Source organism: Oncorhynchus tshawytscha, linkage group LG09, assembly GCF_018296145.1.
Source record: "Oncorhynchus tshawytscha isolate Ot180627B linkage group LG09, Otsh_v2.0, whole genome shotgun sequence".
NCBI lineage: Eukaryota > Metazoa > Chordata > Actinopteri > Salmoniformes > Salmonidae > Oncorhynchus > Oncorhynchus tshawytscha.
Window position 1 is genome coordinate 47,035,562 of NC_056437.1, and position 24,423 is coordinate 47,059,984.

A 24,423-nucleotide genomic window follows, 5' to 3' on the forward strand; every position below is an offset into this window, starting at 1 on the left:
ATGAAGGCGCAGAGAAAATAGTTTTGTGGCTTATCCAGAGGAGTGAGGACATATTCTTTCCTTTTCAATCTCGTCTCGCCTGCAAAAAACAATCACAATTCACTCAGAAAATGTTCTCAATATTTCTTGTAAAAGTAACTAGAGAATCAGTCCCATTTAGATTATGACTGGTAAAAATGTATCTTAAGAGAACAATGAGTATCATTGACATCCATTTAGTTTCTGTGATTAGTTGGTGAAATAATACTTGATGTAAGTTGCTCTAGATATGATGAGTACTTGCTAAAATGACAAAATGTGATGTTTTCCTAAAACAAAGTTACATTTATGGGGACTTGGTGGTGAGTCGTTGGACACAAATGGGTTCAATTTCACCATGAGTGGCTCAGTGATTTTCACAGTTCTATTATCACAAATGTTCAATTACATAAATTATTCTGACAGCTTATGGAAAACGATGCTATTGAGCAAGGTTAATGACACACCGATTAGCGAACACCTAAAACAGGAGTGTGGACCATTTTTGGCTTCTTACGATGAGTTATCAAAGTGGAAGCTGATTATATTAGCGAAAACGCCACATGGGACGTGTTTTGCTTTCTATGACCTTGTTTACAGCTTTGGGTGGATCGAAATGAAAAGCACCACAGTCATTATCTTCTCAAAATGTTAGCGATGAAGTGCTAGCTTGCTTGACAGCCCAGCATGCTTAAAGTCATGATTGAAGATGAAAAGGTCAGTAGTTCTGTGTTTTGATGAAAAAATAACAAACATTGTAAATAACATTGGTACTTAGAACCCTTCATTCTCAAACACAATGAGAGATTCAGGACTACAGCCCAAATGCATTTTCTCCACAAGGTGTACACTCATTCACTTCACCTTGTGGATGTAAAAGGAATGGACAGGTGTGAGATATATAGTTGAAACTCCCTCTAGCAAATTCATACACCCTCCCAATGGCTTTAAACCCTTGACTGAACGAGTAAACCCTTTTTAGGGGGCCCAAGCACGGTGAAGGCTAGTAGTGGCCCTCCCATTCATCCTTAGCCAAGTATTGACCAATTGACAATATCATCAACTACTCATTCCACTTCATTTAGCCTAACATTTTAGTTGAGGATAAATTGGTGTAAGTTGGTGTGTACAGATGGTTAAGGTTAGGATTGAGGGAGGGGAAACTGATCCCAGATCTGTACCTGGGGAAACTTCACCCCGGAGCAGGTGAATACCACAAACTACTTTTGACTGCAGTGGCACGAGGTCAATGCCATTCAACATGGGAGATGGCATTGATTTGGATTCAAAACAGAAAACAAGATTCTTAGACACATTATAGGGCTCTGAATTGGAAGGAAATAGTAAACATAATTAAGATTTTAATAAATCTTAAATTAGTTTTGTTGGATAAATAAATAATTTAGAGTTTAACCATAAAAATGGTGAAGTTTCATTTTGAGTGAGATTTCTACAACAAGGTTTTGGTTGAATAAAGGTTAAAAATGAAAAAATCTGATGAGATGGAGGTAGTAGACAATGCCAACTCAAACTTGATTGTATTTGTGAATCCTCAATTTGACTTTAATTGATAAACAAATCAAGTAACAATGTTGCTGTTTCTGAGCGATGACAGCTTTTGTGTGTAATTAAAACGATGCCACCAAATATTCAATGTAAAATGTATTGTCACAACAACAATGACATGTTCAAAAGATCAAAAACAAAACCAGACATTGCTGCAGTGGATGTCAAATCAGACCTGGACTCTATTCGAAGTCCTTACCATTTCAATACTCGTGCCAACATTCAGTGACAAGCCTGCCCAGCTCTAGCCAACCTGCTCACAGTGTGTGAGATATGGAATGGTGGTGAGGGGATGGAGAGAGGGAGGGAGTGAGCAAGCGATGGAGGGGAGAGAGAGGGTGAAACACACAGCTATCTCTCCCTGTAGGCCTAATCCAGCTGTCACACCCCAGCTCTCCTTCTCAGTGACAGGATAAACAGGACCTCTCTCCCTCGTTCCGTTCGCTCCCATTTCCCAGCTTGCCCAGCTTCCAGTGCCCTGCTCATCCATCTCCATTATGTCCTGTCGGGAGCGAGCCATGGACAGCCCCAGGGGGAAAGAGAGGGCAGCCCTCATCCATGATCCATGCCACAGCTGTGGTTCCCCTACAATTCAGCTTTAGAAATTATATTCCATCTCTGAATATATCTCTGTCGAAGCCCTCTCACCAACTCATATCCATTCTCACCATCTCCATTGTAGCTTTATGCTGCAGTGTAACATAGTACCTTACTGTCATTTGACTCAGCTCAGGTATAGCGATACATTCACTTTCCTATCTGCTCGTCATTGTAGGGGAGAGTGGGGTAAATTGAGCCAAAGGGGTAAGTTTAGCCACCCTTGTTTTTAAGAAACCCCAAATTAGTAAGTTTGCCAAAGATTTAGGAAGAGGTCGTCATTTCATGGAGTCTGTGAAGGAAGAACCCACATTGAAAGTAGTAAGCAAGTTAGGTCCAAAAAAATGATTTTACCAAGTCAAATAAATGTATTGTGTTAAAGGTTTCATGATGCTTGTATCTAAACCAAAGTCGATCATTTAAGATTGTTCTATACATCAGTTTGGGTCTCTATAAACATCAATATAAGGTCCTAAACCTAGAATGAAAGTGCATCCTTGTAGCTATGTGGGCTAATATAGTCAAAGTTTTTGTCTTGGGTTAAGTTTAGCTAGTGGTTGAGCCAATAGCAAGTTGAGCAAATTGAAGTGTTTTCTTCCCATCCGTAATAGAATAAATTATTGCTGGGATATGAGGTTACAACAGGGCTGGCCTATGTTAAAAGTGTGGTCCAGAGTGGGTGGCAAGGAATAAGTAATTCCTAAATATTTCTAAAACTAAAAGCACTGAATTTGGGACAAATCATTCACTAAACCCTAAACCTCAACTAAATCTTGTATTAAATCATGTGGAAATTCAGCAAGTTGAGGTGACTAAACTGCTTAGAGTTAGCCTGGATTTTAACTGTCATGGTCAAAACATATTGATACAACAGTAGCTAAAATGGGGAGAAGTATGTCCATGGTAAGGCCCTGCTCTACCTCCTTGACAGCACTGTCAACAAGGCAGGTCCTACAGGCCCTAGTTTTGTCGCAACTGGACTACTGTTCAGTCGTTTGGTCAGGTGCCACAAAAAATGACAAAAAAATGGTCCAAAAAAATGACAAAAAATTGCAATTGGTTCAGAACAGGGCTGCACAGCTGGCCCTTGGATGACCACAGAGAGCTAATATTAATAATATGCATGTCAATCTCTCCTTGCTCAAAGTGGAGGAGAGATTGACTTCATCACTGCTTGTATTTATGAGAGGTATTGACATGTTGAATGCACTGAGCTGTCTGTTTGGACTACTGGTGCACAGCTCGGACAACCACGCATACTCCACAAGACATGCTACAAGAGGTCTCTTCACATTCCCCAAGTCTAGAACAGACTATGGAACGTGCACAGTACTAAATAGAGCCATGACTACATGAAACTCTATTCCACATCAAGTAACTCATGCAAGCAGTAAAATTAGATTAAAAAAATAGATAAACACCTTATGGAACAGCGGGGACTGTGAAGCAACACAAACACAGGCACAGACACATGCATACACACACACAATAGCATACGCACTATACACATACGTACACATCGATTTTGTACTGTATATATGTGGTAGTGGTGGAGTAGGGGCCTGAGGGCACACAGTTTGTGAATGTGTTGTAATGTTTTTAATATTGTATAAACTGCCTTAATTTTGCTGGACCCCAGGAAGAGTAGCTGCTGACTTGGCAGCAGCTAATGGGGATCCATGATAAATACAAATACAATGATCCAAAACATGCAGTCAAATATACATGAAAACGGTTAAAAGGAAACAAATTTGATGTTTTTGAATGGCCTAGTCAAAGTCCATACCTAATCCCATTTGAGATGTTGTGACAGGACTTGAAACGATTAGTTCATGCTTGAAAACTCACAAATGTTGCTGAGTGAAAGTAGCTCTGCATGCAAGAGTGGGCCAAAAATCCTCCACAGCGATGTGAGAGACTGATCAACAACTACAGGAAGAATTTGGTTGCAGTCATTGCAGCTAAAGGTGGCACAACCACTTAGAATTGGGTGTTGCATAACTTTGATATTTAAATAAATAATCACATTTTTTTTGGTTATTTGTAAACTCAGGTTCCCTTGATCTAATATTAGGGTTTGGTTGAAGATCTCAAAATAGAGAAATAGAGAAAATCTGAAAAGGAGCAAATACTTTTTCACGGCACTGTATGTTTGTGGGGGGTTGCTCTCTTTGCAGTGGTTTGAAATAAACTGAACGCAGTGACGTCTCTGTTTGGTGCTCTGTCAGCAATTGTGGGACGATTCTCTGCTCCAAGAATAAATGTCCAAAAAGAAAAAGGACATTCATTTAAATAGTAGTCAAGCCTCAGCGTGCTCACTTCAATGTTCTAAGCATCCCCCCTACCTCTTTTCATACGCATGTCACACGTTCGTAAACACAGAGTGAAAATTATATCTTTGAAAGATGTGTCTATCAAATTAACCAATTACGCAGAGGTCAGTGAGTGGGAACGCATTTTGTTTGATATGATTGGTGAAAGCTTATGTTTCACAGAGCAATCAGAATATATCGGGTCAAAATGGGCTAAGTAGAACATATAACTATGTCCTACAATGGATGGCAGGTGGCTTAGATTAGAGACAGATGTGCAACTTGGTCACAGGAGTGCAAGAGGGCAACAGGTTCGAATCCCAAGTCTGACGGTATAAAAATGTGATACCATCTCCTACTACTAAGAATCCAAAAGGCATATGTTGTAAGCATGACATTTAATGGACATCTTGTTCAACTTCACTGCTTGAGGACATCCTACAACTGATTCGAGCAACAATCCCCTCTACCAAAAATGAACCCATTGAATGTCTATCTCAACTGAGTAAACCATGGACCTGAATGGGTTGTCTTGGGTTTGTTGAAGACAAATCCCTGCTCAACAGAGCCTTGAAACCAAGCAATCACTCCTTGTGTACACATCTGTCTATCATTGCAGAAAACTAGGCTAGGGTAAGCTTCTCGTAGTAAGACCATTAATATATAAATGAACCCGGGCAAACAAAGAGTGAATCGTTGGAGGCATTGAGGGTCAGTGCAGACACTCCAATCTGCTGCCTGGGACTAGTGAACAGCAGATAATTACAGAGTCTGCATTATAAAGGGAATAGGGTGGCATTTGGGACACACATTGTAGTGTGTTTAAGAGCCGTATACAGATTTGATTGACTCCTGGGAAGGATAAAGGGGAGAAACACAAACACACATCTCTTCTCTTCACGAATGCAAGTGTTTAATTTGACTTCAATACATATTCAAAAAAATAAATATGTGATTTCTAGTGTTGGGTTCTGAGAATATGAAATAATATTTTATTATTACTGAGGGAGAGAGGGGAATGTATAACGTTTACATTCTGTCCGGATATGTTATTGTAAGCCATCAGGGATCCTTTGGGAGGAGAAGAGACACGGTCATGTACAAGTCAACATGACAGCCGTGAGTTGGGGAGGAGTGAGAACTTTGGGGACGAGGTCAGGTCAGATGAAGTGAGGAAGAACAGATATCGCTAAGGTTCTGTCTAGCAACAGAGATGCATTGGCTGTTCAGATGTGTAGTAGACTCAGCATAGGAGAAAGGGTTAAATATCAGTGCTTGTGTGAATGTTTGTCTCATGCAGCTGTATCGACCCAATGGGTGAATAAACTTGGTTTGAGCTTTATTAAGTGTCCGTGAGTTTTAATAGGTTCATTTAGAACCTAACACTAGAACAATAACTCTGTCCAATACTGAATAATCACTCCTCTTGGCCCTTGTGAAGAGAGAGGGAGAGGAGTGATGGCAGATGACAGGGAAGCTGTCAAATTAGGCTGAGGCTAATGCAGTGCGTGGCTAAGGAAGCCTTACTGCTGAGCCTATACGATTATCTCAGCGTCTCATAATGTTTATAAGGAGCAGGGCCTTTGCCTCATCTCTCCCATGTGTTATGACTGAGTACAGTATGTTCCTATGCTCTCAGGTGATGGGCTGCTGATTACCTCCACTTACCCAGCTCCAGTGAAACACTCTGGTATAGCTGGTGTGGTTCATTTAGTATCTTCATTATGGTTGTTGGAGTAACTGAAATCATTTGAAGGTGGTTTCAATGGGAACCCTTCAGATGAAATGGGTTCCATTGCTACCAGGTAATAGTTTACGTGCTCCATGCTGTATGCTTGAATGCCCCTTTCCAAGGATATTTAGAATCACCCCGAACCTGAAATAATATCCCTTTGTTTTTTTAGAGAAGGTAGAGGGACTTCAATTTGGACTTGAGAGGGCATCAAATGTTCTGCATGCGGCTATGGAAACATGACCTGTTTCATCGGATGTGCTACTTTGTCCAGGAACAGCTGTTTCACTCTCTCAGTCTCTCTCTCAGTTTCTATTAACGTTTGAGCATACTGAAGAACGATCTAGCCTTAATGGCCATGTATTCTTATAATCTCCACCCGGCACAGCCAGAAGAGGACTGCCCACCCCTCGGAGCCTGGTTCCTCTCAGGTTCCTCCTAGCCACTGTGCTTCTGCCATTACGTTGTGAAGACTTACAGAAAACGTTTGACCTCTGTCATTGCCAACAAAGTATTGAGATAAACTTTTGTTATTGACCAAATACTTATTTTCCACCATAATTTGCAAATAAATTCATAAAAAAATCCTACAATGTGATTTTCTGGATTTTTATTTCTCATTTTGTCTGTCATAGTTGAAGTGTACCTATGATGAAAATTACAGGCCTCTCATCTTTTTAAGTGGGAGAACTTGCACAATTGGTGGCTGACTAAATACTTTTTTGCCCCACTGTACATATAAATGGATGAGACAGCTTTCTACTGCCTGAGTTATGTTGTTGACGCAAATTGAGAAGAGCATGGGGCCTAGGATTGAGACAGATGTTCTGACTTTATACACTGCACTCATTGAGAGAGGTAGTTAGCAAACCAGGCCAAAGACCCCTCAGAGACACCAATACTCCTTTGCCGGCCCACAAGAATGGAATGTTCAACCGTATCAAAACCTTTGGCCAAGTAAATAAAAAAACAACTTAGTGATAAGGGCAATGGTGACATCATTGAGGACCTTTAAGGTTGCAGTGACACATCCATAACCTGAGCGGAAACCAGATTTCATACCAGAAAGAATGCTAGACATCAAGAAAGCCAGTCAGTTGATTATTGACACGTTTTTCCAAAACTTTTGATAAACAGGGCAAAATAGAAAATTATGATCAGCTAACTCCCCCTTTAAATAAATGACGCACTGTGGCTGCCTTCCAAGCAATGGGAACCTCCCCAGAGAGGAGAGACAGGTTAAAATGGTCAGAGATAGGATTGGTGATGATAGGGCAGCAACCTTAAAGATGAAAGGGCCTAAACCATCTGTCATATTTCAGTTTTTAAAATGTTGTAATACATTTGCAAAAATGTCTATGTCTATTGTCTGATTTTAAAAAATCAATTTCAGAATAAGGTTGTAATGTAAAAAAAATGTGGAAAAAGTCAAGGGATCTGAATACTTTCCCGAATGCACTGTAAGTCTGGGCAGCGAGCTCGGTTGTCATCGATCACTAGACCAGAAATAGTCCGTTTTTAATAGTCCGTTTACATTTTTTTCCTACTTCCAAATAAGCACATTTGACAGCATCGAGGTGCGGATGTTTACTTTTTACACAAATTTTTTTTCAGTTTCATCCTAAGAACAGATTGTAGTGGTAAAATAAAAAGGGATACATTTTTTTGGTGCCATTTAGGGGAAATGGAATTCTAAGCATCACACCAGCCGGAAGAGGCTCTGTGAAGGTTAGTTTCAATTCATTTGCTGTGGCCTCGCTCTAGTGTTGCAGCTCAGCCAAAGTTCTTTTCAGCCTTTGGTGAATTTTGACTCGTTCTACTGTCCAGCCTACAGGAAGTACATGTACTAAGGTCTATTCAATGCTGGTCTGACCAATCTGAATGAATGTTTCAAGATTGTTTTGATCACGCGGACTGGGATATGTTCCGGGTTGCCTCTGAGAATAACATTAACGTATACATTGACACAGTGACTGAGTTCATCAGGAAGTGTATAGGGGATGTTGTTCCCACTGTGACTATTAAAACCTACCCAAACCAACTGTGGATAGATGGCAGCATATGCACAAAACTGAAAGCGCGACCACCGTACTTAACGACGTCAAGGTGAATGGGAATAAGGTAAAATACAAACAGTTCTGTTATGCCCTCCATAAGGCAATAAATCAGGCAAAATGTCAGTACCCAGACAAAGTGGATTTGCAATTTAACGGCTCAGACACAAGATGTATGTGGCAGGGACTCCAGACAATCATGGATTACAAAGGGAAAACCAGCCACGTCGCAGACATTGACGCCTTGCTCCTGGACAAGCTAAACACCTTCTTCACCCTCCTTGTGGACAACATAGTGACACCGATGCAGCCCGCTCCTAAGGACTGTGGGCTCTTGTTCTCAATAGGCTGACATGAGTAAGACATTTAAGCGTGTTAACCCTCGAAAGGCAGCCGGCCCAGATGGCATCCCTAGCCGCATCCTCAGGGCATGCGCAGACCAGCTGGTTGGCGTGTTTCCGGACATATTCAATCTCTCCCTATCCCAGCCTGCTGTTCCCACTTGCTTCAAGATGTCCACCATTGTTCCTGTACCCAAGAAAGCAAAGGTAACTAAATGACTATTGCCCTGTAGCACACACTTCTGTCATCATGAAGTGCTTTGAGAGATTAGTTAAGGATCATATCACCTCCACCTTACCTGACAACCTAGACCGACTTCAATTTGCATACAGCCCCAATAGATCCACAGACGATTCAATTGCCATCATACTGCACACTGCCTTATCCCATCTGGACAAGAAGAATACATACTGCACGTAAGAATGCTATTCATTGACGACAGCTCAGCCTTCAACACCATAGTGCCTTCCAAGCTCATCATTAAGCTTGGGGCCCTGGGTCTGAACCCAGACTTGTGCAACTGGGTCCTGAACTTCCTGACAACACCTCCACTATGCTGATCCTCAACACAGGGGCCCCACAAGGGTGCATGCTCAGCCCCCACCTGTACTCCCTGTTCACCCATGACTGCATGGCCACGCACGCCTCCAACTCAATCATCAAGTTTGCAGACGACACAACAGTTGTAGGCTTGATTACCAAAAATTAAGAGACAGCCTACAGGGAGGTGGTGCGGGCCCTGTCGGAGTGGTGGCAGGAAAATAACGTCTGCCTCAACGTCAACAAAACAAAAGAGCTGATCATGGATTTCAGGAGACAGCAGAGGGAGCACTCCCCCACCCACATCGACAGGCCGCAATGGAGAAGGTGATAAACTTCAAGTTCCTCTGTGTACACATCACTGACAATCTGAAATGGTCACCCCACACAGACAGTGTGTTGAAGAAGATGCAACAGCGCCTCTTTAACCTCAGGAGGCTGAAGAAATTTGGCTTGGCCCCTAAGACAGTCACACACTTCTACAGATGCACAATTGAGAGCATCCTGTTGGGCTGTATCCCCTCGTAGTATGGCAACCTGACATTCAATGCTGACATTCAGATAATGTCTGTACCAGGGCGGTCCCTAAATAACGTTAATTTAACAATTCTCCTATTTGTGTAAAATGCAGTTGTAAATATGTTTTACAGTGGTAAATATGAAAATAAAAGCTTCCAAATGAAATGACCACCCCCACCTCCCTGTCATGGTTTAAACCATTTATTTATATGTGGCTGCACAAACCATCTCCCTGTTCATGGTGCTGTCTACTCAGTAGTGCTAAAATGCATCGATACTCCTTGGTATTTGCTCATTTTCGCCATTTGTTCCCATGTGTCCTCGATAAAAATAGCGCCTTCATTCCAAAGCATTTGATTTATCCGTTGATTTATCATTGTTTGATATTGTCAGTCAGCTGTTTAGAGCGCTCATTGCTTTGTTCTTCAGGTGTGCACGGGTATTGGTGTTCTCTGTGCTGTCTGTGGCCAGAAGAAGTAGACCATTTATTTAGCTTAATTATTTTCTATAAATATTTGTTTTATTTTCTGGATCAGCTGATGATGGTCGCCAATATCACTAGACAACTGGCCTACAGCTAGACACCAAATGCGCATCGAATCCATCTAACATAATGCCAGTAGGCCTATAGTTGACTATTTTGGTTAGAAGCATTACATTTTGCAATAGCATAGGCCTACATTCTTTTGGATTTGTGTGAGTATTTGGATTGACAATAATTTTAATGTTTAAAAAAACATACAAATGAGCTTTTTAGGAAGTTAAGATTTAAAGATATATATATATATTTTTACAGAAACAGATCTAGACTCTCTAGTCAGCAGGAAGCAGATTGTGCAGTCAACCTTTCTACCTGTTCTTGATTATGGTGACACTATTGATCAAAGTGCAGCTGCCACTACTCTTAAGACCCTAGATGCTGTTTATCACAGCGCCCATTGTTTTATCACAGGAGACAGATTTATTACACATCACTGCATTCTTTACCAAAAGGTTGGCTGGACCTCTTTGAAAACACGCAGATCCTCATTATGCTCTTTTTGTTTAAAAAGCCCTGCTCCACAAGCTTCCGACTTACCTAACTTCCCAGTTTAAAATGACAAGTTATTAAAGCCGGTCACAGGGTTGGTTAACTCTGGAGACTTCTTGGGTGTCTATGTTTGGAATTATCTTCAGAGGACATTTCAATCGGACACTTTGGTGTCCCCTCATACAGATAACAGAGGCTTTTTTAAATTAAAGAATGTGTTTCTTTTATTTGAATGTGTTTTGTACCTTAATGTGTATTTTTTTTCGTGTATATTTATGTTTGTCTGGGCTTGCATATTGTATGCTTGTTTTTGTATTTTGCAGGGATCATTTGTAAAAGAGACTTTAGTCTCAATACGACTTCCCTGTTGAAATAAAGGTAAATTAGAGTCTCAAAGAAACTCAATACTTGGAAGGTGCTCTTAATGTTTTGTACACTCAGTGTTAATTACACACACACAAAGAAGAGGCTATTTTGTCTGCCTCTATTTGTTAGTTTTGTATGGAACAATATTTCAGCCAGTGGTGTTTTGGTTTGTGCTTTATTTTGCGGTTTACATCTGTAACTCCTGAAGGTTAGTGGAGAGAGTTGAATATGGGCCATCTCTGCGTGGGGCTGGCTGTGGCAAGCAGACCGTCCGACGGCTAACAAGTCAATTCTCTAATCACAGCGCAACAGAAAGGTTGTACATTGCTGGAGGTGGTGGTGACACACTTATGAATGCTAACATGCCAAGACTAAGGCTGCGTCTGAAATGGCAGTTACCGCACTCACTACATAGGGATCAATGAACCCATACCATTGATGCTTGGGGGGTTACACATGGATTTGAAATAAGGCACCTGGAGGCTACGTAAAATTGGTCCGTTCTCTTTTGGAACGTCTTGTGGTCACTTCGACAAACCTACAGCAAACTACTATTCAACAACAGCTCAATCAAATCTGCAATATGAATTGACTTATAAGAAACATGAAGACGATCGATTCCAAAGATGTCTCCTGGTGAACTCTCTGCTTGAACTTTGATTTGGATTCAGAGAGGAGTAACAGGGGTGGCAGACTCTAAAGAGTTGAAACACAAAGGCCAGAGAATCAAGCTTTTACACTGGCCATCCAAGTCCCCTGACCTAAACCCCATTGAAAACATGTGGAGTGAGCTGAAGAGGAGTCCACAGGCGAGGACCAAGGACTCTGAAGGATCTGGAAAGTTTCTGTATGGGGGAATGGTCACAAATCCCTTCCTATGTGTTCTGCCATCTCATCAAATACTATAGGAGACGACGCAGAGCTTTTATCTCGGCAAAGGGAGGGTGCACAAAGTATTAAATGCAGGGGTGCCAATAATTGTGACATGCATGTTTTTGAACAAAATAATGATTTATTAATGACGATTTTATTTAAAAAATGTATCTAAAATAATGGTTAGATTCATGATATTTTGAGTGTAAGATCAAGCTGATGAACAACAATGCCATTCTTTCACAGCCTTTTTTGTTCATATCTACCCAGGGTGCCAATAATTCAGGAGGCAGTGTATGTGCTGATACACCATACGTACAAGAGTATGTGGACACCGCTTCAAATTAGTAGATTAGTCTATTTCAACCACACCCATTGCTGACAGGTGTATAAAATCGAGCACACAGCCATGCAATCTCCATAGACAAATATTGACAGTAGAAAGGCCTGAGCAACAACGGCTCAGCAGTGAAGTGGTAGACCACATAAGGTCACAGAATGGGACCGCTGAGTGCTGAAGCACGTAGCATGTATAATCGTCTTTCCTCGGTTGCAACTTCTGGAAGCAACGTCAGCACAAGAAGTGTTCGTCCGGAGCTTCGTGGAATGGGTTTCTATGGCCGAGCAGCCGTTTACAAGCCTAAGATCACCATCAGCAATGCCAAGCATCGGCTGGAGTGGTGTAAAGCTCGACTCCATTGGACTCTGGAACCGTGGAAATGCGTTCCCTGGAGTGATGAATCACGCTTCACCATCTGGTAGTCAGACAGACGAATCTAGGTTTAGCATATGCCAGGAGAAAGCTGCCTGCCCCAATGCATAGTGCCAACTGTAAAGTTTGGGGGAGGAGGAATAATGGTCCGGGGGTGTTTTTCCATGGTCTGGCCTCTTAGTTCCAGTAATGGGAAGTCTTAACGCTACAGCATACAATGACATTCTAGACGATTCTGTGCTTCCAACTTTGTGGCAAGAGTTTGGGGAAGGCCCTTTCCTGTTTCAGCATGACAATGCCCCCATGCATAAAGTGAGGTCCATACAGAAATGGTTTGTCATGAACGGTGTGTAAGAACTGACCTGCACATATCCCTCACCTCTGCCCAATCAAACCCCTTTGGAATGAATTGGAACACCGGCTGCGAGCCAGGCCTAATCGCTCAACATCCGTGCCCGACCTCATAATGCTCTTGTGGCTGAATGGAAGCAAGTTCCCAAAGCATAGTTCCAACATCTAGTGGAAAGCCTTCTCAGAAGAGAGGAGGCTGTTGTAGCAGCAAAGGGGGGACCAACTCCATATTCATGTTTATGATTTTGGAATGAGATGTGTAGTTTATGTGCGCTACGTCACTGCTCTCTCTCTCGCTCTACTGTGTGTGCATCTTGCTAGCTGTCACTCAAATGGCCAAGGGCTGAAGCTCATTGGCTTGAACTCAAATTTCTAGGGGGCTGGCCCACATGAGGGAAAATGGCGTAGCACAGCTTCCAGTAAAAAGTTGCTTTCAAACTAGGGATTTCATGGCTAATTGAGGTATTACAGTAAATATGCATTTATAAACTACACATTGACACATCCAGCCCAAAGCGAGAGGTTTGAAAAATACTTACTAGTCGCAAAGGTTCTGGAGCATGTCTTTAAAAATGATAGTGAGAAGAGAGAAGTTAGGTAAAGCACATACAGACCTGGTACCAGAGTAGAGTACATATGTTAACACAGCTCAAACAAAGGAGGCTTGAAGACACCTCCGTAAAAAAAAAGGAAATTGTCATTATTGATAGTTATACCATGGCATTGAAGAATACTCGTTTCTGATGGCTTAAAGGCTATTCTAGAGTGTGCATTATTTTGTTATAATGCACAGTATAATTCAATGACTTTGAAGTTAATTCTTACAGCCCCTTGTTGATTATCTCTTACATAATTAACTCCTCTGGGTCATTGCGGTGCCCACTAAACCAATAATACACTGAAGGCAACAGTACTAACTCATTAAATCCGCAGACACACAAAAGGGAGTAGTCAGCCCACACCAAAAGAACTAGATCCTGGAATTGGAAACACTACGCCATTGCACAAATGTTTTTTAGAGGCAAAGCTTGGAAAGTCACGGGTAACAAATCCTAAACTTTACGATATTGCAGAGCGCTCAGCAACACAATGAAAGCCCCATTAACAGGATAAACAATGCGACTGAGATGCAGAGAAGGAAGGAAGATCCGCACTCTGTTGAGGAACAAGTGTCTCTCTGTCATTGACTCTAGACATCATTATGCTTGCGATCCCACCCATGACACTATTAGATGCAGATTAAAAGGAGACTGCATGAGTGGGTAAAACAGATTTTAAAAATCCTAAAGTTGATTGACACACCCACACGTCACATGGAGACGTCATTTTGAATATAGAATAGCTCTCTGTGTGTTTATGCTAAAGATGTACCGTTTCTTGCAGTGACTGCAGCTCAATACCCCCTTTCCGCCGTTATAAAGCCTAGTCCATAACATGGTTCTTGTGAAAGCTGTGTTTTTCTACACGAGAGGATCCGTAACGAAATCACCAACATCGAAAGATGACTCACGAACACGACAGTTTTGTTTGTTTTGGTCTACGGTATCCACAAGCCTTAAGGCTGTCGTTTGAACGCTCTGCCGTGGATGTCCTAATTTCGAGGAGGACTTCTCACAAAACCGTCTGTCCAGACCGAACAGTTTGAGCTAAAAATGAATAAGTCGCCACTATTGAAAGGGGAGACTCTCACGAATACAAAGGTGTCAGTTGTTTTATCTTTAAGAAGCACACAGAGGAGTCGTCTGAAGGTAAAACGTGCATAGGGGATAAAACGTGCCACAAGTAAAATGTCCAAACATGGGTAAAACATTTTTTTTCCTCCAGATATAAGACAGACAATGATCCTTATGATACATTTTTTGGCTGTCTGCTTTGCTATGTAAAAATGTGTTATTTGGTGTGTTGCTATGGGCTGTAGAAGAAAAGGCTAAATTCAATATTTCATCAAATATATATATATATATTTTAACATACTTAAATACCATTTTTTGAAAGGAAAACTATTTAATTAATATTGTAAGTCATTCTAAGTCATATTTCATAGAAATCTGTAAACACTGGAAAGTTACTTTAAGGCCTGCAATATTGGACTTTTCTGATTCCTTTTGTTTATAGGCTTAGATAACTGTGACCTCTTCATGATCTTGGCCTTAGTGTCAATCTAAATCGGATTAAATTCATCAGCTTGCATCCCTGAAATGACTTGCAACAATTTGATTGAATGTCAAGGTAAGCAGGCTAGGGGTTAGGCGTTATGTACAAAATCCTCTAACTCTAGTCAACCAGGCTCTCAACTCTGTCTTTATTACTCTGCAGAGAGCAGAGGCGCTGGGGGATGGGCTCTCAATTGTTTTCAGCCACTCTGCCCCCTAACATTTCACACCTCTGCTTCTGGAACCCCCTGCTGACCAGGTCACCTGACCTGGTCAGCCAATCAGAAGTCTACCTGGGGTAAGAGATTACAGAGCATGATCATTACACAGGTGCACATTGTGCTGGGGAAAATAAAAGACCACTCTAAAATGTGCAGTTTTGTCACACAACATAATGCCACAGATGTCTCTAGTTTTGAGAGAGCGTGCAATTGGCCTGCTGACTGGAATATCCAACAGATCTGTTGCCAGAGAATTTAATGTTAATTTCTCGACCATAAGCCGCCTCCAATGTCATTTTAGACAATTTGGCAGAATCCAACCGGCTTCACACCCAGAGGCGGAGTTTCTCATGGCCGATGATTTTAATGCAGGGAATTGGAAATCTGTTTTACCTCAATTTTACCAGCATGTCACCTGTGCAACTAGAGGTGACAAAACTCTAGATCACTTTTACTCCACACACAAAAACTCATACAAGGCCCTCCATCGCCTTTCCTTTGGCAAATCAGACCATAACTCTATCCTGATGCCTTCTCCTCACAAGCAAAAACTCAAACAGGAAGTAGGATGCTAAGCTACAGGACTGTTTCGGTAGCACAGACGGGAATATGTTCCGGGATTCATCCAATAACATTGAGTAGTTCACCACATCAGTGACTGGCTTCAACTCTAAAGTCTAAACATTAGGCTAGTTTTTATTGCTCGTTAGAAACATATGAGTTGAATGTCCTCCCCAAAGAACATTCCACTGGCACTCAGCCAACCAAGGATCATGGGGCGGCAGGGTAGCCTAGTGGTTAGAGCGTTGGACTAGTAACCGGAAGGTTGCCCCGAGCTGACAAGGTACAAATCTGTAGTTCTGCCCCTGAACAGGCAGTTAACCCACTGTTCGTTCCTAGGCCGTCATTGAAAATAAGAATTTGTTCTTAACTTACTTGCCTAGTTAAATAAAGGTCAATAAAATACAGTAAATAGGCTGTATAGGCCAACCTGTTTACACCTGAGCCTTGTTACATTTAGCCCCGGTCTTCCCTATGCAATCAATGCCATTGGCGAGTGCTAATGCGCATAAATGGTGTCCAAGTAGGCTACATGTAACTATGTGTGTGGAAAACATTTCATCACAGGTAAGAACTTGTTTATTATAGGTCATTTGTAACTCCACTCACTACTTGTAGCTGAATAGTTAGTTTGTTTGTGTCATTGGTCTTCACTAGCATAATGTTCCGGTCAGTAGATAGCTAGCACTCACTCACATGAAAAGGGGCATGAGGGATGCCCTACAATGTTACATTTTTAGTGTAGTGAGAACGCTCGGGTGCAAGCAATGTTGAAAAGTAATCTTTAGACATACTTTTCTTAAATGTAGTTTTGTAATTGACTAAAACAGACAGACAAGAAAATTGCATTTTAATTTTTTGTTTGTTGCTGTGAGCCAACGGGGTAACCTAGGTAACCACAGGGTGTATTCCCCAAACGCAGGCAGGGCCTCAACGTTCTATCTAATACTGACTTGGACTATAGCCCTTCTAATTCCTTACTGCTATAACTGCTAGTCTATGTTGCAATACTTCTATTAGCCTGCCATTGCACTGTGTACTACTACTGTGTACCACTGCTAGCATAGCACTATTAGCATTGCTATTACAAAGTCAATAGGTTGTAATGCCATTACACGCTCCTCTTTCGAGACCACCTACAGTTGGTGTCGCTCTTTTTCAAATTAGGTGAAGGACGGAGAAGGTTACCTGAGTGTTTTGCGGACCATATCCTCATCGGTGATGCCGTAGTAGGTCAGGGTCTCACTCCAGACAGGGTTGAGGGTGTTGCGCAGGGTCTTGGTGCGAAGTTTATTGGCCTGACAGCGAGAGAGAGACAGAGACAGAGACAGAGACACAGAGACAGAGACAGAGACAGAGAGAGAGAGAGAGAGAGAGAGCAAGCAGGAAAGAGATCGAAATAAAGATTGGGATTAGGTATTGCCCTTTGCCCTCCACTCCATCATAGGCTGACCATGACACATAGGGCACAACAGTAGTCGTTATCAGTTTACCACAGACCTCGTGTCTTCTGTGCAGAGCTCCGGGCTCTAACACATAACATATGACTACAGAGATGGTTAAATCCCCAAGTCCCACCCTTCCAACTATGTCTGCTCCTCAACCATCTCCCCATCAGGCTCTAATCTGTAATTCAGATGTAATCTGGAGATTGAAATGATTCCCGTCTCAACTCATCTATATCAGTCTCTTTTCAGGTTAACCTAGAGGTGTGAACAACGTCCCTGTGCACGATGGTGATGAAATCTCCAGAGAACACGTTCTCGATTCTCGGGGGATTTTTGTCAACACCAGAATCGAAAAGTAGCGACACATAAGGACAAAACTATGCATTTCTAAGACCTAGAATACAAATGCCAGATTGCAATTAAACTAAACAATAGGTATATCAACGAATGCTGGGAGCTTAATAGAGTGCCTTCAGAAAGAAGTTGCATATTCTGTGTTCAGTAATAGTGGTTAACATGATTTTTGAATGACTATCCCATCTCTGTAGCCCACAAATACAATTATTTGTAAGGTTTCTTAATCAAATAGGGAATTTCAAGCACTGATTCAACCATAAAGACCAGGGAGGATTTTCAATGCCTCACAAATGGCACCAATTGGTAGATATTTAAAAATTAAAAAGCTGACACTGAAAATCCCTTTGAGCATGGTGGTTACTAACTAGGTTTTGGATGGTGTATCAATACACCAAGTCACTACAAAGATACAGGCGTCCTCCTAACTCAGTTGCCGGAGAGGAAGGAAACTGCTCAGGGATTTCACCGTGAGGCAGTTACAGAGTTGAATGGTTTTGATATGAGAAAACAGACTATGGAAAAACAACATTGTAGTTCCTACACAATACTAACCTAAATTACAGTGAAAAGAAGAAAGCCTATACAGAAAAAAATATCCCAAATCATCCATCCTGTTTGCAAAAAAGGCACTTAAGTAATACTGCAAAGAAAATAACTCTTTGTATATAGAACAAAATGTGTATGTTTGGGGCAAATCCAACAACACATCATTGAGTACCACTCTTCATATTTTCAAGTATGATGGTGGCTGCATCATGTTATGGGTATGCTTGTCATCGGCAAGGACTAGTGAGTTTTTTTAGAATACAAATAAACAAAATACAGCGATAAACAAATCCTAGAGGAAAACCTAGTTCAGTCTGCTTTCCAACAGACACTGGGAGACTAATGCAGCTTTCAGCAGGACAATAACCTAAAGGACAAGTCCAAATCTACACTGGAGTTGCTTACCAAGACGAGATTGGATGTTCCTGAGTGACTTAAATACAGCTTTGACTTAAATCGGCTTGAAAATCTATGGCAAGACTTGAACATGGCTGTCTATCAATGATCAACAATAGTTGTCGAACCTGTTCTCAACTAGCTTACCTGGTTAAATAAAGGTGAAATAAATTAAACTTTTTTTTAAACTTGAAAATTAAAAAAATAATAAATGGGCAAACATTGTACAATCCAGGTGTGCAAAACTCTTAGCCTTATAATTGCCTCGAAAGGTGCCTTTACAAAATATTGACTGAGGGCTGTGAACACGTAAGCAAAAGAGATATTTCTGTATTTCATTGTCAATTAATTAGCAACAATTTATAAAAACATGTATTCACTGAGTATTGTGTGAGAAAAAAATAGACGGTGAGAATTTTTAACAATTTAATCCATTTTGAATTCAGGCTATAACACACCAAATTTTGTGGAATTTGTCAAAGGGTATAAATACTTTCTGAAGGCACTGTAAGTAAGCGATTATTAATTCCAGTGGGTTTGATTAAAAAAAGTTTGAACAATAAGATCCCCTGTTGTATTCGCCTATCACGGAGGCTGTGCCTCGTTCGTTAGAGGCTGACATGTTGGACTCTATTTTAACAAACCTAATGCAATGGTAAATAGTGCTATAGTTCTGGATGGTGTCAGAAATATTGTAGCTATTTTCATAGCCCAAATTATGAGGGTAATAGCTTACAGTGGTGCGAAAGGGCTGGGTTTAGTGAGTAAACAAGTTGTAGGTGTGATGAGGGTTAAATCAAGGCCTCGTACCTTTAAAAGGGTTCATTAAATTGTGTTATGATAAACTGTAAGCTCTCCTCTTCTAATAGACCTCTGTGTGTGTATTAACACCTGTTTTGAGTGTTGTGCCCTTCAGACATTATCAGAAGGTGGAAACCGCCTACATTCATACATACTCCTCCTGTCTGGGCCCCACCTGGCTATATGAGGTTCTGAGAATACAACTGGTTTTCTGAGAACACAAGGCTGCCGCAGACCTGATGAAAACAGCCACCTGTCAGAAGATGCTTGGACACGTTCACCTTGTTATGACCCTATACTTGTGATGAAAGGTCAAGTTTCGGTCAAACCCACTTCTGAGCTTTAATTGCTGATAAGATGGTTGCTGCTGTCAGGAGGAGGTTAGATTTATTAAACCTATGTTGCCAGGGAAACTCACACCAGGAGGATTGGGAGAGGCTACATGAGTTACAGGATGTCTTAGACATTTTGCAGAACCTGGGGAGAGCTTTCATATACTGTACTCTGTACCAACTTCTGCCTACAATTGTATTACTAAAGGATAATTTGAATACTTAAAACAAAGAGTCTGTGTTTCCATTCTATTACTAATATGTGTTTGATAATTATATAGACCTGATCATTTGTTTAAGAAATTGACCGACAAGGGCTTGGCCACTCACTGGCCAATCAACTCGTTCCATGGATTAATACGGTATTTGTCATCAAGTTCTGTAGGTTACTGACAGTCTTTGTGTTGTCATCAAGTCCAATTCGGTTGGGGGCAAGGAATATTCTCCTCCTGGTAGATTGTGGGTTGAGACTACCATTTATTAAATAGCATAGGCCACAATAACTAGTAATAGCAACAGTAAAAAGAAAAAAATCCAGTGTTTATTCAATAGCCTGTGTGTGTAGTGTTGATATCCAAAATATAGCCTAACGTTGATACTGCATTGTTGGACTGAATAATTTAAATACGTTTGGAGGAGCACGTCTTTGGCAACCAGATGAGAGGCGCTCTTTGGAGGGATACACTCTTAGGTTTTAGAGTGTGGATACTTGAACAAGCATTTGTGTGTGTGTTTTAAGATATGCAGTATATTTTCAATTCAAGGCACTCCGACGAATAGACCATTTAAACGCCTTTTATGGATAGGCTACTTTGCAAGGCCAGGATAAAAAACGCATTGCTGTTAAACCAGACTTCATTATAGTAGCCTAGGCCTCGGGAAAGGGTAGCCGATGGAGCGCTTGGTTTTTAATCATATGAAATGGAAAACAAGCAATCCGTTTAAAACAACAACAATATTTCTAAATATTGTAGGATGGGCTTAGATGCATGATATCATAAATCACTTCTCTCGTTCCATGGCACTGGGTACACACGTAGTCCTAAATGTCTTTACACATACCATTATAAACATCCTGTCAATTGTATTGTTGCCTTTGTGCGAGGCAGATGAAAAATATATATCTCTGCAGTTGATATGGCATCATAGGAGGACTGAATAGTTTGGAGTAGCGTGTCTTTGGTAATCGGATGAGGGGCGCTCTTTGAAAATGGGGATGGATAGTCTACTTGAACAAGCAAAATGAAGTATGCAGGTGTGTGAATTGTGAATAATGAAAAGGCATGGAGGGCTAAAAACATCCAAAATATCTCAAAGTAATCTCAGTAAACCCTTTATTCATAGGCTACTTACTTGGCTAATGGCCAGGATAAAAAGACCCACCAATACGATGCTGCTAAACCAGCCTTAATTAAGGGGAGGCTATGCTTGGTTGAGAGTCAAATTAAATGACATGATGGGAAAAAAATCTTATTTTTTATGTTTCTAAACAAGATTCACCAGCACAAAAGGCACATCTCTCGTTCCATGCATGGGCACTGTGTGTCATGGCTAGATAGGCCGCACGTACCCTCTCAAAATCCATGCCGTTTTCAACTGAGTTACCATTGAGACCTGCTTTTTTATGGGTCTTAATAATGAAATTGTCCCTTTTGCGCTTGTTTTTAAGAACACCTCAAATACTGCCACCCCACCCACCTCAGAGCAAGTGAGCTGATGTTAGACAGGTAAATAGCCAAAAATGCCGTTAGGGTGGGAGAATGCCCGTATTTACACGACGAAATTGCAAACTAAGGTGTGTTTGACACTTGGCACCTCCTTAGCGTCAGATGAAAAATAAAGCCTGTGGAGATAACTGATCACCATATGATGTGAGAGACACATTTAATCATGAACAATAGCCAGCAATATATCAACCTGTCTGCCTACCAGTGCCTTGACTATTCATCAAATGAAACAAATATACCAATAGCAATCAATGTGGGGGTGGCAGGGTAGCCTAGTGGTTAGAGCGTTGGACTAGTAACCGGAAGGTTGCAAGTTCAAACCCCCGAGCTGACAAGGTACAAATCTGTCGTTCTGCCCCTGAACAGGCAGTTAACCTACTGTTCCTAGGCCGTCATTGAAAATAAGAATTTGTGACTTGCCTAGATAAATAAAGGTAAAATAAAAAATAAAATAAAAATGTATGCTGATCGTATTAGCTAGTTATCACCAGCAACTTACAATCAGTGCATTCAAGGTAGGTAAGACAAGCACATACGTAGTGTACATATTTAGTATACATGGCTTTGATTATCACTACAATCTGCAAAGTAGTGCCGCTGACTGGGGTCGATGGAGGATGGAACAGTACGAATAGAATTCCACAGTGATGAATCACACATTCAATGGCTATACATAAGCCATGACATCTCTTGTCAAGGGGAAGTATCTCTGTGTTCTATATCTATGTCTGCAGCATCAGCCTCTGGTCACGAATCATTTGTGATAAGAGTGAGGTTGGATATTTAATTAAAATAGAGAGTTCTGTATGCCTTTTTCCCTTTCATCCCTAACCTTTTATCTGACATGCACGTACAAACAGCTGTCACATACATGCAGTACATTTGTATCAATACTCAAAATGCTTATATAAAAATGTGCACAACATACCATACTGTAACAGCACCGTAAACACATTTAAAAGGCAATGCATGAATGCATAAGTGCTTAAGGCAAACACCCAAAACCATATAAGTAATTTAACAAAATTTCAATAAATCTCAATGGGTAAACACTAAAAAAAAACGACAATGCTTATATGTTGACCTGTCAGGAAGATGCTATATAGCTTTTTCACTGTATTGTGCTCTTTATAGAAAGTTCTGGAACAACTCCTACCACAGAGTTTCATTACTATGCGACACTTCCCTCCACTTTATTGATTGGAGAAGCACATTGCTCTGTGGTGGATTTCATGAGCCCACACATTCTGCTAGGGAACAGTGTTGAGTTGAACAAAACAGCAAGCTGATATTGTGTGTGGTAGTGAGTAATGGACAGTGAAGAACAACGTCTGTTGCATTTAATCGGTTAACTGGCATGATTATTTGGTGCTGAGTCGCCGCATATTAATGTTCTGGAGAACAAAGTGCATGCTGATTGGTTTCCTCTCAATCAGCAGCTGATTCATATCTGAAACCCCAGACAAATAAACAGAGCACCGTGTCTATCTAGCGGTCTCTGGGACCAGAGTTGGACACCACTGCTGAGGCAAAGTTTAAGTTTTGATAAAAAAGGGAAGTGAATTCCACTCTGTATGTAATGTAATCCTTTTATTGGGACGGATATAGTTATTAAGTAAGGGGGAGACTGATGAGGTGTGCAGACTTTGTGAGCTGAGGAGGTCAACGCAGGGATTTAAATTATCAACCCAGTTTTCTCAACAGGCATGCACAGTCCGGAGTTAGCTGCATTTTACCGCTAGACCAAACTCGGACACAAGCAAGTGTTATTCTGGGGGAAATTCTCTGGCGGCACATCTCTCTGTCTGGACCACTTGATGGCCGCCTTTAACAAGTAGTGAGGAACATCTGCGGCTAGTCACAGCTGCCATGTTTGTGGTGTAATTTCAGGCCCCCAAATGAAACAGTGCCCATATGCTTGACGTTCAAGCCCAATCAATTACCTAATAATGGTCTGATGGAAAGTCCACTTGGAGGTCAAGGTGTCCGAACAGTTGGGGACAGCCTGACTAATTTAGAAAACCCTTATTGGCAGCTGCTAAGTGGATTGTTGGCACAAGAGAAGGCTAGCCCACGGAGACCAAGGTGGCACAAGAATTACAATTCGACTAGACAGTCCTTCGTGGTTGGGAGATGGTCATTTATTAACAGCGCCTGAGACTAAGTTTTCCACCACCGTCAATAAAACACCAAATTATATAATTAATCTTGGAAGAATGGTTTTGCATCCCTCCAGACACTTGTAGAATCTATGCCAAGGCGCATTGAAGCTGTTCTGGCGGCTCGTGGTGGCCCAACACCCTATTAAAACATTTTATGTTGGCGTTTCCTTTATTTTGGCAGTTAACTATATATCCATAGCTTCTATAACGGGGCATGATAGTGTCATGTCTGATTATTGGAAATGAACAGACACTATCTGATATGACAGCATATGCATTACTGTATTTAGATTATTAAAGTTTATCAGATGTTTTCAAAAGTAGCCTAATGTCCATATCACAAATGCGCCTCGAGTGAACGGAAAATATAAAAGTACTGGAAATCTGGAAATGATATGGTGCTTATCTTTCCCATTCATTTTGAACCGTGTCATATCACTGGAACGACAACACAGACAGGCTTGGACATGGACTTATCTCAACAAAAGACCATGTGTAATACCGTTGCTATTGAGCATCTTTGTTCAGCGTTATGATATCCATGAAATCCATAACAGATGTATCATATCTGAATGAGCCAATTGGAAGCTGAGAATGTGGCCATGATGGTGTGATGGCCTGATTGAGAGTTTAGCCAGGACACTGGGGTTAACACCCATATTCTTACTCTTATAATAAGTGCCATGGAATCTTTAGTGACCACAGAC

The 24,423-nt window shown here is 41.2% G+C and overlaps 1 protein-coding gene across 6 annotated transcripts in view; it reads right to left on the bottom strand.

The window, feature by feature from the left end:
- Window positions 1–24,423, bottom strand: part of LOC112258064 (double C2-like domain-containing protein beta) — a 310,407-nt gene that overhangs the window by 32,710 nt on the left and 253,274 nt on the right. For all 6 annotated transcript variants that reach the window (XM_042326975.1, XM_042326974.1, XM_042326973.1 and 3 more), the window contains one exon: window positions 17,136–17,245. In XM_042326975.1, the coding sequence (XP_042182909.1) occupies window positions 17,136–17,245 (110 nt within the window). The remainder of the gene's footprint in view (window positions 1–17,135; window positions 17,246–24,423) is intronic.